Source organism: Entelurus aequoreus, linkage group LG07 (assembly GCF_033978785.1).
Source record: "Entelurus aequoreus isolate RoL-2023_Sb linkage group LG07, RoL_Eaeq_v1.1, whole genome shotgun sequence".
Taxonomy (NCBI): Eukaryota; Metazoa; Chordata; class Actinopteri; order Syngnathiformes; family Syngnathidae; genus Entelurus; species Entelurus aequoreus.
Window position 1 is genome coordinate 28,381,043 of NC_084737.1, and position 19,742 is coordinate 28,400,784.

At 39.8% G+C, this 19,742-nt stretch overlaps 1 protein-coding gene across 2 annotated transcripts in view; it reads right to left on the reverse strand.

The window, feature by feature from the left end:
• The window catches only part of LOC133653629 (low-density lipoprotein receptor-related protein 1-like), a 223,583-nt gene extending 204,136 nt beyond the window's left edge, over positions 1-19,447 (reverse strand). For both annotated transcript variants that reach the window (XM_062053123.1, XM_062053124.1), the window contains exon 1: positions 18,983-19,447. In XM_062053123.1, coding sequence (XP_061909107.1) covers positions 18,983-19,055 — 73 coding nt within the window. In that variant the 5' untranslated portion in view covers positions 19,056-19,447. The remainder of the gene's footprint in view (positions 1-18,982) is intronic.
• Between the last annotated feature and the right edge of the window lie 295 nt (positions 19,448-19,742).

Sequence of the window (19,742 nt, forward strand, 5' to 3'; positions counted from 1 at the left end):
ATAATTCTAACTAAATTAGTAATAAATAATAATAATAATATATGAATGTTTCGTAAATAAACTGTCAATAAAATAGAAAGAAAATACAGCTTCACCACTTTAGTCATAATTTTTGCACTTAAGAAACTTCTCTATGACTTTAGCTCCAAACTTCTTCTGTTTGTTTGAGATTGCCATTACTGCCAAAAGTGGTGGAAAAGTGTATTACAACTGAGCACTGCTGCGGTCCATACTGACTACAGCTGAGGAACAGATATTTTTCGGTGGCCCTCTAGGGGGAAGCTCGCTTATGGTTAAGAAACACTGGTCTATTTGAAAACATTGTATAATTTGCATTATTAGCTATCTCACATGGATTTTCTTTTTATAATAAATACATTGTTAAAACCACAATCAGATGCAATGTCAATTGAAAAGAATAAGTCTCAAAACATCGTAACCTATGCCGCAAATTTGTGAAAAACTATAACAAAATCTGCTATTTTATGCCATTACAAAGAAAATCCAAGGGAATCCTGGAGGCACCTAATCCTGATTATTTCTATTCATTTAATTCTGTGAAATGTTTTCAGTGATAGATAAATGTACTAGTTTAAGCAAACTGTGTGGGTTTTGTATGTATGCCAAATTGTGTAGCCATTAACCTGAAATGTCACACACCATTGACCAAGCACAGTGTCTGTTACTTTAAGGAAAGTGACACTTGCAACAGCCTATGAAGCAGACCAAAGTACCACGCGGCCACTGCCATCCAGTCCATTAACATACTAAACAAAAATATCACGCGTGACACGATTGGCTAAATAAGTGGTCCGCATGTGGCATCAGGTGAGGAGTCGAAAGTTAGTGATGCATTCAACTAAATACAGCAGCCACCACTCGCACAGCAGGCCCAGGTGTTAGGCAAACATCACAGCCTCCTGCTACATTTGAACAACTCTGTGTGCTCCTTTCAAGAGGTGCAAGGTAAATCTAATGTCCCTAAATAAAATCTATTGAGCAGCTTGTATTTCGTGTGCTGTGAGAATTGTTATAATTAACACATTGATGAGAGATTAACAAGAGAAGGAGTAATGTACTGTGCATGCCAACAAAAACACAATCTTTTCCTTCGGAGAGATAAGGGTCAATGTTAAAAACACCAATTACACCACACCCCTGCTATTGGGAATTAACAAACACTCTTTCATCTGCAGACCCTAACACTTAAGGCTGGTATATCTCACATCATGTAGCTTGTGTTCCCTCTGACGGTATTTTGATTTGTTTGTAGCTGTTCCGCGGAGGCTAGCGCCTAACTTGTAATTCTCCTCCAAAACACGAAGTCCATGTCTACACTAAGTCGTTTAACCCCTTAAACAAATAACTTTTTAGCCTAAGCCCCGTTTCAGCCACACTAAACTATCGTTTAAGGTCCCCCTCCTCGGACAAATTTTTGCACAGGTAAGTCAGTCGTGTAATTCTTGAATCTCCGGCACTTAGCTTTGTATGGACTCATTGATTGTTTACAAAGTGAGTTCGGAGAGGAAGTGACGCCAGAAAGACCACGCCCACACAGGAAATGACATCAGAAAGAACGCGACACAGTTTCGTAGCTCGGAGCTAACCACTGGAAATATGAAGGTGAGTCATCCAGACATGCCCGTGTTTCTCATTCTTCTACATGTACAGACGCTTGTGGAAATCACACATGAATACCTTAAGAGAAAGCGATTGCAGCTATTTGGGATACAACACTTCTCAGACGGCAAGAGAACTTTCGATTGTCCGGCCGGGTCAGCTGAGTTTCTACTTACCGAAAAACTTTGTCCATTTGTCGAAGGACAGACAACGAGAATGCGAGCTCCCGTGGATGTGATAAAAAAAAGGTAGCGTGTGCTTTATATGACCTGGCCGTCGAGGAAAACGGCGAATGCATTTGGACTGGCAAAGCAGACTGTATCAGTTATTTATCGCCATGTATGTCGCGGACTCTACGTCTAGGTCCAGAGTATATAGAATCACCAAAAACGAACGGACAATGAAGGTGAAGGCAAAAGAGTGAGGAGTGTCCTAACCAGATATCTAGATCCCTAGTTTGATTGATGTAAAGTGTTCTTTATCACATTGTTTACGTGTCTTATAAAGATTTGATTCATTTATGATGGCTCAGGTGTGATTCACTACAATAGGGCCCCAAAGCACACTGGATTCCAGTTAATTGAAATACCACAACACTGGATATTGTTCAGATAAGTTACATTTAAGAACTTGCACACAAAGCAATACTGGAGATGACTATGATGTGCGCATTTTTCGCGCATGCGTACTAGGTCGCGTTGCGCCAGCGGACGGAGAGGGTAAGGGGTCTTAAAAGGTGGCATTATTATGTGTGGACACGGATAAGGTTAGGTGTGATTTACCCTGGATAACCTTATCCGGCTTAGTGTAAACGGGGCCTAAGGGCAGTGTCTGCTGAAGGAGCAACCACAGCTCTTGGTGACTAGATATTTACCTTCTTGGGAAGAGTGACAATGACAAATGCAACATCGATATCTTTGTTGGCACTGGAGCTAATTATTCAGAAACCTCGGTTTACTTTTAATGGATGTTTTACTCATTAACCAGAGGAAATGATGTTCGTGAAGATGGACTGTGCAACCCCTGAACGAGTCGGACAGGCGAATTTGCAACGCTATTCGGCTGTTAGGGACATGCGACAAGAAAAATCTATCATTTAATTGAAAATAAACAAAATTGTTAAATACCTATTGTAACGACGTGCTGGTGTTAATGTTTGTGTGTCAAGTTGAGCGTTGCCATGTTCGTGAACATATTGTTCCTGAAAGATGATTGACGGAGAATGAGGAAGTGTTGTATGTAAGAGAAAAAGACGGAGACACAAGAAAAAATAAATATCGGAGTTGAACCTGTTGCTAGCACAAGATTGGCAATAAAAGTTAAATAGTGTCATACTTTGTGACTTAATTTGAACGAAACAACGTTAGCTGTAAAACGACACATTCAGTAATTATATTTAGAGCACACCAAGATATTAGATACACAATATCAGTTTGCATGTAAATATTCAGTCACTGTTGGTTTACTTCATACAATATTTTGTGCATTTCTAGCACATGTACTCTTCTGTGTTCAGAGAGCCTCCTCAGCAAAAGCTGACCAATCACGGCTTTGCGGTCCGAGTCGCCACTGATGCGAAGCCTGGATTTTTGGGAGCCTTACTCCTAGTTCATACACTCAGTCTTCCAACACAGAAGAAACAAGATATTAGTTGGAGGAACTGGTCTGTAAAAGACGTTGTTTTCACCACCTTAAAACTTGACACAAACTGCACTGCGCGCTAGTAACTACAAGAGTCTGAGGGAATATTGAACAACAAATCAATGATTGAAGTGACAAACTTTCCATCCAAACAATGCCCCGTTTGTTGACAAGAACATACAGTCATCGAAGCACATTCAATCTATTTATTAAGCAGAGGTAACACAAACCAGTGAAAGTTTCAAAAGAGCTGCTGTCAGAGCTGCTAGCTCTAATGCCGCTGCTAACTTGGTAAGCTGACAAAAACAGCTCAAGCTAAAATGCCTGTGAGACTCCGACTGAGCATCGACTCGCTGACGTCACACGTCGCTAGGCAACAGGCACCGCCTTTTAAAGGCACACATTGCCCTCATATGAAACATATCTCAAATGCACTATGCAAGATATTTTAACTTTTTTTTGATAACACATTAATTGCTTTTTCTAGTAATTAATTACATTTATTAAAGAGTTATTATGTGAGTAATCCAATTACTTTTTTGGTAAAGTAACAAGTAACAAGATTGCATAATTGTTTTCCAAGTCATTTTTAGAACATGTGTCACACAGCATCATGAAGCAGTTGGCAGGTTGGTGTTCCTGGTTAAAATATTTCCTATAATAATGTCTAAAAACAATTGTTAAAGGTCAATTATTTTCATGTTGCTGAATTTGAAGTTTAAACATGTCCTCTTAAACCAAGCACTTTGTTTCAAATTGTGTTCTTTTGTGTTATTTGTGAGCTGAAGAATTGAGCATAGCTAAATGTTTTTTTTTAAAGAAGATTGGAGATTATATTTGATTAGTTTGAAGGTTTTTCTTTTCTTATTTCAAAACACCTCTTCAGTTGGGATCCTATTATGCAAAGCCTACTTTTCTTACTTGTTGGTACCTGTTTTTGTGTATTTGAGATGCCCATCAGTCCCTACAATTTAAAATGTTGGAGATATTTAGTTACTTCGAGGGATATTTCCATTTTTGGGCCAAACTATATCGGGATATTAGTTTTGATCGACAGTGCTAGCACAGTTTAGGGATGAAGTTAAGTGATTTATATTTATGTAGCACTTTTCTCTAGTGACTCAAGGCGCATTGCATTATCTAAGTTACATTTAAACCAGTGTGGTTGGCACTGGAAGCAGTTGAGTAAAGTGTCATACCCAAGGACACAACGGCTGTGTCTGGGATGGCGGAAGCAGGGATCGAACTTGGAACCCTCAAGTTGCTGGTATGGCCGCTCTACCAATCGAGCCACGCCGCCCCTGTTCTCTGTGTTTAATTGACAGTTGCAGTAGGACTTATGATGGCATTGTGTTTGTCTGTGAGTGTACATGTGTACATTGTTTGAGTGTTAATAATGAAATTGTGATATTTAAAACAATTCATATTGCAACAGAAAAAATTCTGCACTACAAAAAATTGTCTGTGCGACAAAAAAATGTTCATTTAATAGCACCAGTGCTACTAGTGAAAAAGCTAAGCAGACCGCCCTGGGGCCCAGCTGAAGTAGTTTCTTTCACACTACCTTTAAGAGCAGGCTTTGCTGGTTGCTGTTCTGTGTGAACATCACTCATACAGGACAGGGTGATAAAGTCAACCTGCCAATTGTATGGTTTCTGGGGTAACATCAGAGCATAACAGAGGCTGGACAGCTCCTGTATGAAAGAGTATTCTGACGCAGGTAGTTTAACAAAACTCACTTCCGCCCTTCAATTGTGTTGAGTTATGCCGAGTTCTGTGTGAAATTCACAGACAAATTGCAAACATAGTCCTAATGTGCTAGTTTTGCAAGATTTCTGATACAGTGTACAAACCCTGCAGACAGGTCAACAGGTCAAATATTCCGTGCAGCAATCCATCCATCCATGTTCTACCGCTTGTCCCGTTTGGGGTTGCGGGGGGTGCTGGAGCCTATCTCAGCTGCATTCGGGCGGAAGGCGGGGTACACCCTGGACAAGTCGCCACCTCATCACAGGGCCAACACAGACAGACAGACAACATTCACACTCACATTCACACTCACACTCACACACTAGGGCCAATTGATCTTCTAAATCGTACTATGAATAGAATTATACTTACACATTTGCGAAAATAGGAAATCACCATAGAGAATTTCTGCATTACCTGATAAGCGACCTTCACTTGAAGCTACTTGAGCAATATTATCTACTGAATTGTAATGAGGGATGATACATTTTTACTAGTAGATGTTGGTAGTTGAGAAGGAAAGGTAATGCCAGGTCCTATTAAAAGGGTCAGGCAAACAGTCTGGGGCCTCTCAGAAATTCAGTGTCTTTAGCCTGTGACCCACTTACACATTTTTAACCACAGGGAGTCTATCTACCGTATTTTTCGGACTATAACTCACAGTTTTTTTCATAGTTTGGCTAGGGGACGTATAAGATTTCATGGGATTCAGCGATTAGGAGTGACAGATTGTTTGGTAAACGTATAGCATGTTCTATATGTTATAGTTATTTGAATGACTCTTACCATGATATGTTACGTTAACATACCAGGCATATTCTCAGTTGGTTATTTATGCGTCATATAACGTACACTTATTCAGCCAGTTGTTCACTATTCTTTATTTATTTTAAATTGCCTTTCAAATGTCTATTCTTGGTGTTGGGTATTATCAACTAAATTTCCCCAAAAAAATGCGACTTATACTCCAGTGCGACTTATATATGTTTTTTTCCTTCTTAATTATGCATTTTCGGCCAGTGCGACTTATACTCCGAAAAATACGGTATTAGAGGCCATGTTCAATGAGCATATTTCTACAAATTATGGATTTTAGTGATAGGCGATACGGGCAAAAACCCATATTGCAATATATATTGCAGCCTCTGGCAATAAAAATATACTGTTTATCACAATAGATTTTTTTAGCACAGCGGCAATTCAAAACTGGTTACAGGTTGCTCCTCCTTTGGCCACTGACGTATAACGTGATATATTGCGTTTTCGGAAGTGTACACAGTGTAGTTGTTTGATCATTCTGGCTTTGGGAAGTGACAATAAAAAAAATAATTTTTAATTAAAAAAATGTCATATCACGATTTTTGTGATCAAAATTACAAGTTATTATCACTGTATTGTTGAATGTGCTTAAAAAGTACAAACATTGAAATCTTTTAACCCAGTTTAAAAGACATAAATGTGTCTTGGATTCATGCTACACAGAATTTAAGATAGCTAGCGATTATCATGCCAGCTGCTTCTCCAGCAAATCAGCAGGATCACCAATTGTTTTTAACTGTGGTAATCAATCAATCACTCGATTAATCAAACAAACTAATCGATGCATTACTGAATTACCAAAATAATCAATCGCGCCAGCACAAATTTCCTCTCCACTGTAATGCAGTCATGAGGGGCCCTGGGGCTGAGGGGGTTTTGGTCCTCCCAAACCCCAACACAACCCCCTTATGCACGCCAAAAATCCAGTTTGAAAAAAAAATCTGGATTTTACTCAACAGAACAGCAACACTGCAAAAATATCAACATTTTAAAAATACATTTGTTCATGAATAAATCTCCTTCACGACGGGCGCATACACGTTTGTTTGAGTTTAATAGAAGCCTGTTGTGAATGGTTGTCTGTCTGTGGCAACTTGTCATGGGTGTACCTTGCCTTCCGCCGAGTACAGCTGGGATAGGCTCCAGCCTGCCTCCAAACCCCCCCACCCCCACGACCCCAAAAAGAGACAAGCACTAGGAAATGTATACCGTAATTTCCGGACTATAAGCCGCTACTTTTTCCCCTCGTTCTGGTCCCTGCGGCTTATACAAGGGTGCGGCTTATTTACGGCCTGTTCTTCTCCGACACCGACGAAGAGGATTTCGGTGGTTTTAGTACGCAGGAGGAAGACGATGACACGATGATTAAAGACTGACTTTTCATATACCGGTAGGCTGGTTATTTTGATAACGTACAGGCGAGCACTTTGTATTACGTTGCACCGTTGTATTATTTGTACTCTGCACGAATGCTGTTCGCCATGTCAAAGATGTGAAAGTTTGATTGAATGATTGAAAGATTTATTGTTAACAAATGGGACGCTTTGCGTTCCCAAACAGTCATCTCTGTCCCGACAATCCCCTCCGTGGTAGCAGGAACCCCTATATACTACGCTAATTACACATCAAAACCCTGCGGCTTATAGTCGGGTGCGGCTTATATGTGGAGCAATCTGTATTTTCCCCTAAATTTAGCTGGTGCGGCTTATAGTCAGGTGCGGCTTATAGTCCGGAAATTACGGTAGATGGATGTGTCAGTTTATATCACGCAACCCCAACTGATTTTTGTACGATTGTTGCACCCAATCAGGACCAAAATATAACACAAAAAGGCACTTTTAACAATAAGCTATATACTGCTAATCAGAGATGACATGAATAGCCAACAGTCAGAGGGCATTTAAATCAACAAACACTGACAGGCCTCTTCCGAAGGTCCTTTTGTAATGTGATCCACTGCAGCAGTCATAAATTCTGCCTTTACAAAGATAATAAAGTTGAGTTTCATTTGACGCAGTCACTTACACTTTACAGTGATGTTCTTTCAATTTTTGCTCAGACCGCCACTGACTTACAGTGAAGAAGCACAGTATTAGAAGCAGCTTCCACAAGCAACCCAGGTTCTACACTTGGGTGCGTGAGTATGATACTCACCATCTTTACATGCAATAAAAATATCTAAGTTACTGCGTTAATTCATTAGAAACCATCTGCTTGAAACACATCTAGACAGGTCGAATAAACCCATGTAGAATATGAAATTGAAAACCAGATCCTTCTTACATTTGTACACTTCATCAATCAATTATCTACATGGGTTTTCTACCCAATAACGTATCCCTTAAAAGCGTTCATTTTTCGGAGAAGACAAAAACTGAGTGAGAGGAGACATTAAAGTTAAAGTTTAAGTACCACTGATAGTCACACACACACTAGGTGTGGTGAAATTACTCTCTGCAGTGAGCAGCAGCGGTGGCCGCGCTCGGGAATCATTTTGGTGATTTAACCCCCAATTCCAACCCTTGATGCTGAGTGCCAAGCAGGGAGGCAATGGGTCCATGTTTATATTGACAAGAAAACAATTTTTAGAGAAGAAATGTCAATATATTTTAAAGTATATACTGTAGATAAAATAAAAATCTACCTGTTTCATATGTGGCAGAACTTTCTAGAGGAAGCCAGTTTTTAATACATAACATGATACCTAGCTGGGATTGTAAACATACCAACATACACTTACTTTACACCAAAACGTCATTTTTGGATTTAAAATAGAATTAAAATATACTGGAAATAACATGTGTGTTTTTGTTAGTCAGTGATAAAAGTATTCCGTGCCCCTCATTGCCTCACCAAGCATTTTTGGTTAGGAGTAAACAATGCTAACAACAATACAGCGGCTATTCTTGGCACTACTGTATCTTCACAGCAACAATAAAGTTGACCAACTTTTGGCAGAAAAACTTTTTGTAGACTTCATCTCCAACTCCTGCCTCATCAATAACACTTCACCACATTGGTGAGCCTTTGACGTGAGTGATGTCAAAGGCGGGACATGCAAGTACTGGCGCCACTTAAAGCCAACAAGACTGCTATCAGCTATCAGCAGTTGTTCGGGCAACGCTAAGTGGAGATGAACTCTTTTGATTCATTTCATCTTCGACATCATCAGCGCCACATGACACTAATGAGCCTTGTGAGCGATGTGAAATGACAAATCAGAACATGCAACGCTAACAACAGAGTGGTAAAGAATGGTAATCAGGGTTTCCCCTTAATGTAATTAAATGTGGCGTACAGCCACGGCATTTTTATTACCGCCACCTTAAAAAAAATTTTTTTTTTTTTTTTTTCTAAACAATTTGAAGTAATATAATATATTGTAGTATCCAGAAGAAATTACACAACGTCCGACACTATTTTTAACATTTATTACCAATCTTATTATTACAAATGGCACAATTCCATTGTACACATTTTCTTCTCCGTGAGTCTGCTTCCCCGCCGGACACACAACAACACTTCCTCATTCTCTGCCGATCACCTTTCAGGAACGGACGGTGTGTTTGCAAACATGGGAAACACTGACATTAATTCAAACCACACAAATATTAAACATTACCACCAACAGGTCGTTATAGTTTGAATGGACATATAGCCTATTATTTGCGCACTATTGACGAGTGATGTACCGAAAACTCGACCACCGAAAAAATACTTTGATTACCGACCATAGTGCTGCCGAACGCGGATGTAAACGAGACGCACGTCATTTTCTGGAGCGTTGTCAGCATGCATGCGATGTGGACGTAACCAGACATACCCGTGGATAGCGATCTACAAAATGTGGTATTTTTATTTTATTTTTTTTGGTCATAAAAAAATACAATTATGTGTGCTTACGGACTGTATCCCTGCAGACTGTATTGATCTATATTGATATATAATGTAGGAACCAAAAATAATAATAACAGAAAGAGACAACCCTTTTGTGCGAATGAGTGTGAATGAGTGTAAATGGGGGAGGGAGGTTTTTTGGGTTGGTGCACTAATTGTAAGTGTATCTTGTGTTTTTTATGTTGATTTAATAAAAACATTTTTTTTAAAGATTTTAAATTTTAAAAAATTTTAAATTAAAAAAAAAAATGTTTTAAATTTTAAAAATTTTTTTTTATTTATTTATTGTATTTTTTTTTCTTGTGCGGCCTGGTACAAACTGATCCACAGACCGGTAGTTGGGGACTACTGGTTTACATGATTCCTGGGAATCCTTTACAGTTTTGTTAACCGTTCCTTTTTCGATGCCTGTGGGCGCATGTGTGACTTCACCACGCATGGTGTGGAAGTGGCACAAAAACTGGAGTTATTCACGAGAAAGGATGACAAGAGGGCAACTTACAATACTTGAAAAGTGGACATTTCATCAAAGGGAAGAAATACTTGCTGAAACATTAGCACACACAGAATGTGAAAACATTGAATGAATGACACGTTTTCATCCCGTCTGAGCCGGAAGTGAATCACCACCACCAGCAACGGTGTCCATATCAGCGATGTACTGCAGGTCACTAATTAACTAACTGACTAACACCGCTTGTCATGTTAGTACCTAATTGCAAATGCTGCTAATATTAGCTCTAAAAATGAAATGAATACTTACTATGCAAATAGTGACAAAACAGCGTATGACTGGGAGGCTGTGAGCGCCTCCTCCCTGATTGAGAATGGTTCTCCATAGCAGATACTTTGTAATAAGTCAGAAAAATCTCATATCCTTCCTGAAAAAAAAACAGATTTGCGTTTTCGACAAAATGATGTTTAATCTTTATCGTTGATGGTTGCAGACTCGACTTGCTTGTCTTTGTCACTATCTGACATAGTTTCACTTTTAAATGGTCCGCTCATAAATTATTCTAAAAATAATCATTTGATGTAACAGTTTTGTTTTTTTCTACAGAAGACTATTCCTCTTATTATTATATTAGTTCTTTTAAAAAAAATCCCATTTCTATCAATCAATCAATCTACCACTTATCCTTTCCGGGATCGTAAATTCATGTTTCTTTTGAATTAAACAAAGTTAACGATAATCAACTTGTTTGTTATCCTTCTTTAGTCAGTAAAAGAACCGAATTGTTGAGCATAATCGAAAGTGGAATCGGAACCGGAAAAATCGTATCAATTCCCATCCCTAGTCATATGTGTGACTGTCAAGTTGACCAACTTTAGGCAAAAAAAACCAGCCAAGATACCTGTGGCGGTGGAAGCGTGGTTATGGGCGTGGTCACAATGACTAGGGAGTAATTTGCATAATTTGCTATGATGATATGATTTTCTTTAAAAAGTCTCAAAAAATGTATACGTACATTAAAAAAAAAAATCTGTTTTTTTAATTAGTATTAACATATATTTTTTTATCGTTTTGCCACATTTTCAATTGTTGCTGCCTTTTGTACAAGGTATTTTGTTGAGATTTTTTTCAAATGTTTACAGACATTTAATGACTTCTTTAAAATCAAAAACAACTAGCAACAAATCAAACATCTTTTTCTGGTGTTATTATAGGGTGTACTCGTCTTTAGCGACTACTGCTGTCCCTCGATGTCCCGGACTAAAGAGGCTAAAGCGAGCATGACGTCACACTCGCTTCGCGCTGTTGCTCTAGTTTCTCTTCTTAAAAGCCACCACTTTACTCCTAATATTTGCACATTTTGAAGATGGCTGTGCGGGTATATATGCAAAAAATCACGTCCACATCATAGACATGCTGACAACGCTCCAGAAAATGGCGTGAGTTTTGTTTAAACCCGGTTTCGGTAGCGCGGTTTTCGGTGATTAAAGTCTTTTTTCTCATTGTAGCCCATTGGGTTGAGTTTTTCCTTGCCCTGATGTGGGATCTGAGCCGAGGATGTCGTTGTGGCTTGTGCAGCCCTTTGAGACACTCGTGATTTAGGGCTATATAAATAAACTTTGATTGATTGATTTTTCGGTGGTCACTAGTCAATAGTGCGCGAATGATAAGCTATGTATATTAATTCATACTGTGACGACCAGCTAATGTTAATGTTTAATATTTGTGTGGTTTGGATTTGATGTCAGTTTTTCCCATGTTTGCAAACACATTGTCCGTGCCTGAAAGGTGATTGACGGAGAATGAGGAAGTATTGTTGTGTGTTGGGGCAAGCGCAGACTCACGGAGACGAAAGTGTTTTCATGGGAGGTTAAACCTGTTGGAATTGTGCCGTTGTTTCTTATCATAAGATTGGTAATAAAAGTTAAAAATAGCGTCAGACTGTGTGAATTCTTCTGGGAGCTTATATTAATTTAATTTGTTTTCAAGTTAAAAAAAAAGGTCTGGCAGTAATAAAAATGCTGTGGCGGCGCGCCACATTCAAATACATTAAGGGGAAACCCTGCCCCTGATTTCATCACAGTTCTGGCTTAGAGTAATTACTCAGGATGTGACAAAGAATTTCCATGTAGTGGCCTGGCGACAGCTTGGAAGATCCTTCGGCTTTCGGTGAGTACTGTAATCCACAGTAAAACACACTCAAGGCTACTACATCGGGTGAAACAAGTGTAAAGGTGACTGTATAGGGGTTATTTCATGTTTACATGACTCTAATTGTATATTTTTTTTAAATTATATTTAGAAAGTCATACATGTTTTGGTTTTTTTTGCGCCACCTATGGAAATATTAGATTTTTTAACAATATTCCAACTTTGCAGAAATAATTTTACCACTGTCAGGCCTGGTACTGATTGTATGTGAACCACTACAAATGACTACTTGCTGTTTCCAACATGGGAGAACAAATTGTTCAAGTTTCAGAAAATGTTCATACCAAGTTTAGCTGCAGAATATTGGAACAATTCAGTAGGACAGTTTCCGTAGGAGGTCATGCAAATTGGTTGGATATTTGGTGAAATTTATAGAAGGTATTTCATATCTAACCCAAATAATTAGTTTTTTTAAGTGAAGAGGGTAGTACAATTGGGACTTTGTTGCCCCTGCTGAATTCTAGACTTGGGTATGCGATAGAGCAATAGTCTTTGTGATTATCACATGGTTTTATATCCTTTGACAAGGTTTATCCTGTCAAACTTTAAGTAGGTTAGATAGAATGATTGAATATGATTCAAATCAAGAGTAAGATGACTAATTCAGTGTTAATATTTGAGTAGGCCCAGTGTCCCTTTGTGGTGGAAAAGTCAGGCCCCGAAGTCAAAAAGGGTAAAAACCCCTGCGATAGAGGAGTGCCTGCTATATAATAAATGTGATTTCTTTAAACAAGATTATGCTACTTTTTACACAACATTATAGCTCCCTGTCACAAATGATCCTGCACTGTGCAAATTTTCGGTTTATTCATGTTATTCTGTAAAATGTCTTTACAGCTGCATAAAGGAGCTCTTATATGGGATTCTTAAATCTGCATTTTCAACATATTTAAAAGTCGCAATCTACTTTCCAGCAGCTAAAGACAACACCTTGTAATTTGAGACATTTAATTCAGTCATGCACAACGCACAGGTCCTGCGTTTCATATCACACAGCACTTTCCTGGCTGGCATCAGCATAAATGATGACACATTTTCCAGCCGTGACAGCACACTCTCATCATACACTATATTGCCAAAAGTATTTGGCCACCTGCCTTTACTCACGTATGAACTTGAAGTGCCATCCCATGGAATTGTCCAAAATGTTTTGGTATCCTGGAGCATTCGAAGTTCCTTTCACTGGAACTAAGGGGCCAAGCCCAACTTATGAAAAACCAACCCCACACCACAATTCCTCCTCCACCAAATTTCACACTCTGCACAATGCAATCAGAAATGTAGCACTCTCCTGGCAACTTTCAAACCCAGACTGGTGCATCAAATTGCCAGATGGAAAAGCGTGATTCATCAGTCCCGAGAAGGCGTCTCCGCTGCTCTAGAGTCCAGTAGCGATGTGCTTTACACCCCTGGACTTGGTGATATATGGCTTAGATGCAGCTGCTCGGCCATGGAAACCCATTCCATGAAGCTGTCTGTGTACTGTACGTTGGCTAATTGGAAGGTCACATGAAGTTTGGCGCTCTGTAGCAACTGACTGTGCAGAAAGTCTTTGCACTACGTTCAGCATCCGCTGACCCCTCTCTGTCAGTTTACGTGGCCTACTACTTGGTGGCTGAGTTGCTGTTGTTCCCAAACTCCTCTATTTTATTATAATAATGTTGACTTTGGAATATTTAGGAGCAAGGAAATTTCACGACTGGATTTGTTGCACAGGTGCCAACCTATGACAGTTCCACGCTGGCAATCACTGAGAGCGGCCAATTCTTTCACAAATGTGTGTAGAAACAGTCTCCATGCCTGAGTGCTTGATTTTATACACCAGGCCAAGTGATTAGGACACCGGATTCTCATCATTTGGATGGGTGGTCAAATAATTTTGGCAATATAGTGTATATGGACCACAGGTAAAAGCAGTCTGTTCAACACTGTAACTTTTTTACCTTCCTTTTGCTAATCCCCTCTCATTCATAAAATTCAGCTGTGCCTCCCTCCTTCCTCTATGCTTCGGGCTTATCGTTTTGGTCACTGCATGCATGCACGCACAGGTACAGTTTACTAAAATTACACAATCCTTCTCAGCCCCCTACTCCTTGTGATATAACTACGCAGTGTTTCCCACACATTCATTTATTTGTGGCGGCCCGCCACGAAAGAATTACGTCCGCCACAAATAAAAAAAAATCAAAATTATTTTTTTTTTTTTTTTTGTCCTGTCCAGCTTCTCAGGCAAATCATATAGTTGATGTAGATGCCCATATAGGCTGTTCAGATTTACTTTACAAAAGAGAAGTGTAGGATACTTCTCTTGTTGCCTTATTTGTATTTGTCCACTACTGTTTTCTGTTTATTTGTTACTGACTGTGGCAAGACACCTCTGCCTCTGTTTCACTTTATGTTGCTGGTAAATAATATGGTTGTAGTAGTAGGCTGAAGTTAAATTATTTAGTATGCACTAATTAAAGGAGCAGAGCTTTAAGAGACATTTTAGCTTTTATATTTTATAAGATATATTTTTTGTACGAACCACAATTAATAAATATATTTCAATGAATAACTTATTGTTCAAATCTGTATATAAATATGTACATAAAGTGTTGTAATTATATTGTAAAATGGATGGATGGATGGATGGATGGACGTTTAAAACAAAACTGTTATTATTAATTAGTAAGTATACATTTTTTGAGCCTTTTTAGAGAAAATCATATCATTGTAGTACATTATGCAAATTACTCGATGATGTCATGGTGACCACGCCTATAGCCACGCCCCCACCGCCACAGGTATCTTGGCAGTTTATGGGAAACACTGCTACGTGTCAGTTTCTGGGGGTGCCAAAGACAGATTCTTATTTCGCTTTTCAGCTGGTCTCTCCCCCTCTGAGCAGTCACATCTACGTTGGATTAATGGTCTCCCTGTGTCCAGATGTTACATACTGTCTCCCTGTGTCCAGATGTTACAGATACTGATGGAAGAAGAGGGAGGCGCTTTGGGACTTTTGTAATCTCAGCTATGGCTTTCACTGTGAAACGCTTCCATCTATATCTCATTTAGCTTATATAATGACAATAACCTGAGATATGACATTGCAAATATGCACCTCTTTAAAAAATGAACTGATACTATAGGCAAGGGCTATTCAACTAAATTGTTCCAGGAGCAGCATTGCCAGAAAGCGAAGGACCTTTCCTATGCAATCTGTTATCCATAGGCAGGGGTATTCAAATGGCGGCCCAAGTTCAGTTCAAAACTTGGGAGACAAATATTTTTGCAGCAAATTTGTAAAAACACCAGTGTTCATGTTGTACAGAGGAACTTGGACCACTTTAAATACATTGGCAGACTCTTGCATTTACACTTTAACCTTGCAAGCAAACACAAAACACTGCATGGGGTCCAAACTTGGGATTTACGTAACTTAGAACTCAGAGAAGCCTTTTGAGTCCTCTCCTTTTTATCAGTTACAAATAGTGTCTGTAATGTGATTTATGTAACTGAAGGTGTTGCTGCATGTAGCTTGTTTACTTCAGATTCAGTCAGTAGTCATTTTTTCAAAGTCTTTAGTTATACTAGTGGACTAAGTTTACACTGCAGGCCAAAGTGGCCCAAATCCGATTTTTTTCCAGCTGACTGTTTACCCTGCAAGTAAAATGTGATTTTTATCAGACTACAGTGTAAACATACACAGGCACCAATGTGGCCTTGACTTCACTTGCATGCGCACTTCGATAAAGTGAAAATAAAGGAAGTTTATCGGCTGGAAGTCACTGCTACTACTACAAAATAAAAGTTGCAACACCTTGAAAATGAGTGTTTTTTACGTGAAAGTAAATGCAAGTAATTTAATGTATGAATGGGTGTACAGTCATGGTCAAAAGTTTACATACACTTGTGAAGGACATTATGTCATGGCTGTCTTGAGTTTCCAATAATTTCTACAACTCTTCTTTTTTTGTGATAGAGTGATTGGAGTACATACTTGTTTGTCACAAAAAACATTCATGAAGAGTGGTTCTTTTATGAATTTATTATGGGTCTACTGAAAATGTGACCAAATCTGCTGGGTCAAAAGTATACATACACAACATACATTATGAATTTTGGTGATGTAGAAACGTTACAATCAAATCAAATTAGCTTCATGGCATGGCCTCTTAACTTCATGTGAGTGATTATGATTGACAACACCTGTTGACTTCTCTGAGCCCATTTAAATAGGGCTCATGTGATGCAGTCATTAGACTCGGTTACAAACGTGACAATGGGAAAGTCAAAGGAACTCAGCACAGATTTGAAAAAAACTTATTATTGACTTGAACAAGTCAGGAAAGTCACTTGGAGCCATTTCAAAGCAGCTTAAGGTCCCAAGAGCAAATGCGCAGACAATTGTTCGTAAGTATAAAGTGCATGGCACAGTTTTGTCACTGCCACGATCAGGAAGAATACGCAAGCGATCACCTGTTGTTTAAAGAAAATTGTTAGGATGATCCAGAGTCAACCAAGAACAACCAAAAAGCAGGTCTGCAATGAATTGGAAGGTGTCCACAGGCAAGCGTGTTTTGCATCGCCATGGACTGAGAGGCTACCCTGCAAGAAGGAAGCCCTTGCTCCAGAAGTGACACCTTAAGGCTCGCCTAAACTTTGCTGCTGATCACATGGACAAAGATAAGACTTTCTGGAGGAAAGTTCTGTGGTCAGATGAAACAAAAATTTAGCTATTTGGTCACATTACCCAGCAATATGTTTGTGTCGCGTTCTTTCTGATGTCACTTCCTGTGTGGGCGTGGTCTTTCTGGCGTCACTTCCTCTCCGAACTCAGTTTGTAAACAATCAATGAGTCCATACAAAGCTAAGGGTATTCAAGAAATACACGGCGCACTTACCCATGTAATTTGTCCGAGGAGGGGAACCTTAAACGCTGGTTTAGTGTGGCTGAAACGGGGCTTAGGCTAAATAATTATTCGTTTAAGGGGTTATCCGGCTTCGTGTAGACATAGCCTTAAGGCAGTGTTTTTCAACCACTGTGCCGCGGCACACTAGTGTACCGTGAGATCTTGTCTGGTGTGCCGTGGGAGATTATGTCATTTCACCTAATTGGGTTAAAAATATTTTTTGCAAACCAGTAATTATAATCCGCAAATGTGCCGTTGTTGAGTGTCTGTACTGTCTAGAGCCCGGCAGAGTAACCGTGTAATACTCTTCCTTATCAGTAGGTGGCAGCAGGTAGCTAATTCCTTTGTAGATGTCGGAACATGGTTTGTCGTGATCACAATGTGCGGGAGGCAGCGTGCAGGTAAAAAGGTATCTAACATTTAAACCAAAATTAAACAAAAGACGAGTGCCGCTAAGAAAAGGCATTGAAGCTTAGGGATGGCTATGCAAAACGAAACTAAAACTAAACTGGCTGCAAAGTAAGCAAAAACAGAATGCTGGACGACAGCAAAGACTTACAGCATGTGGGAGCAGCAAACGGCATCCACAAAGTACATCCGTACATGACATGACAATCAACAATGTCCCCACAAAGAAGGATAACGTCCGCACAACTTAAATAGTCTTGATTGCGAAAACAAAGCCGGTGCGGGGAAAGCCTTCAAGGAAGACATGAAACTGCTACAGGAAAATACCAACAAAACAGGAAAAGCCACCAAAATAGGAGCGTAAGACAAGAACTAAAACACTACACACAGGAAAACACCAAAAAAACAAAGGTGACATTACACCTACTTTGAGACAAGAGCTATAGTGATGCATGCTTGGTTATGGTTTGAATTCATATCCTAGAATTAGGAGAATTACTTTTTACTGTCAATATCAGCTGCTGAGTTTCATTTTTTAATGTTTTCTGCTAGTGGTGTGCCTCCAGATTTTTTCAATGAAAAAAATGTGCCTTGGCTCAGAAAGGGTTAAACAACACTGCCTTAAGGTATGTGTGGTTACACGGCTACCACTGTAAAAAAAAAAAAAAAAAAAAAAAAAACAAGAAAGAAAAACAACTTAAAACCTAATTGCATTATTTTCATGCCTGCAAGATGACAGATCAACAGGTCAATGAGGCATGCATTGCCAGTGTGTGCAATGGTGCAGTTAATATCTCATTAGTCCAATCAAGAATCGGGGGGTCATTAGAGAGGCTTATTTTTATTTGCACACTGGGCTGTCAGAGTGGCACCTCGACCCAAGGAAGCGCCATCATACCTAAGGAAGCCATGCAAGCAAGGGATTGATGAGTAGTAAAAAAAAAAATTGTGAATCACTTCCAGTCTGCTTTGCCTTACAAGGCAGGGCCTTATATGTGTGTGTGTGTGTGTGTGTGTGTGTGTGTGTGTGTGTGTGTGTGTGTGTGTGTGTGTGTGTGTGTGTGTGTGTGTGTGTGTGTGTGTGTGTGTGTGTGTGTGTGTGTGTGTGTGTGTGTGTTGTAAAACCACATCGAGGCCAAAATCTTCCAATGCTCAGCTTGTTTTTGCAATAATGAGCCTAGCATTCTAAGGAGGTTGCATGCTGCTTTGTTGTTACCCAGGCCTGTGTGGGATAGATGCTAGCTGCGTGCACAAAAATAAAAGTACCAGGAGCCAACAGGCGTCTTACCTACGGCTGCACCGTTCGGAGAGATGACCCCCAGGCTGAGTAGAAATCCCACATAGAGCAAGCTCATCGCCATCTCCTGAGCAATGCCCGACGGCAGAGGGGGAACTTGGCTCGGATCTCTAAGCCCAAAGTAGTCCGATCGAGCGCCTCATCCGAACCCTAGCTCCAATGATTCCGGTGTTCGGCTGCACCCTCAGTCCCCTAACGTCCCTTTTTTTTTTATAAATATATATATATATAGGAAGGGGGAGAAGCCGGTGAGGTTAGACAAGGCGCTGCAGCAGCGTCATGTAAATATTCTAAATGGTGCTCAGCATTCATCCATGATGCCTCTCAGAACACCACCACTAGCTTACATACACACACACACATTAAAACGCCGGCTCCGTGCCGAACTCAAATAAAATGAGGGTTTAAAAAAAAAAAATCCAATATAAAACGCGTTTTTCTCCCCAGGAGCACCCAATTGTCTCCTCGAACGTGCGACCGCATGAGTGGATGGTAAATGTCCAGCTCCAGTCACCGTGACGTAACGAGCTTGATTCTACACTAAAAAAAACAAAAAAAACGGGATAACTGAGCGGCGGGTGGCGTCTGCGCATGCGCCAACACACCTCCCTTTTTTCCCTCTTATTTCATGCGTTTTTGTTTTTTCTTTAGCCCTGCGTGGGGGTGGTAGTGAGGACTTGGCAGGGGGCACCGCCATGTTGGCCTTCACAAGACGTGGTTTGTAGTCAAAATTGATATTTGTAAGGAATCA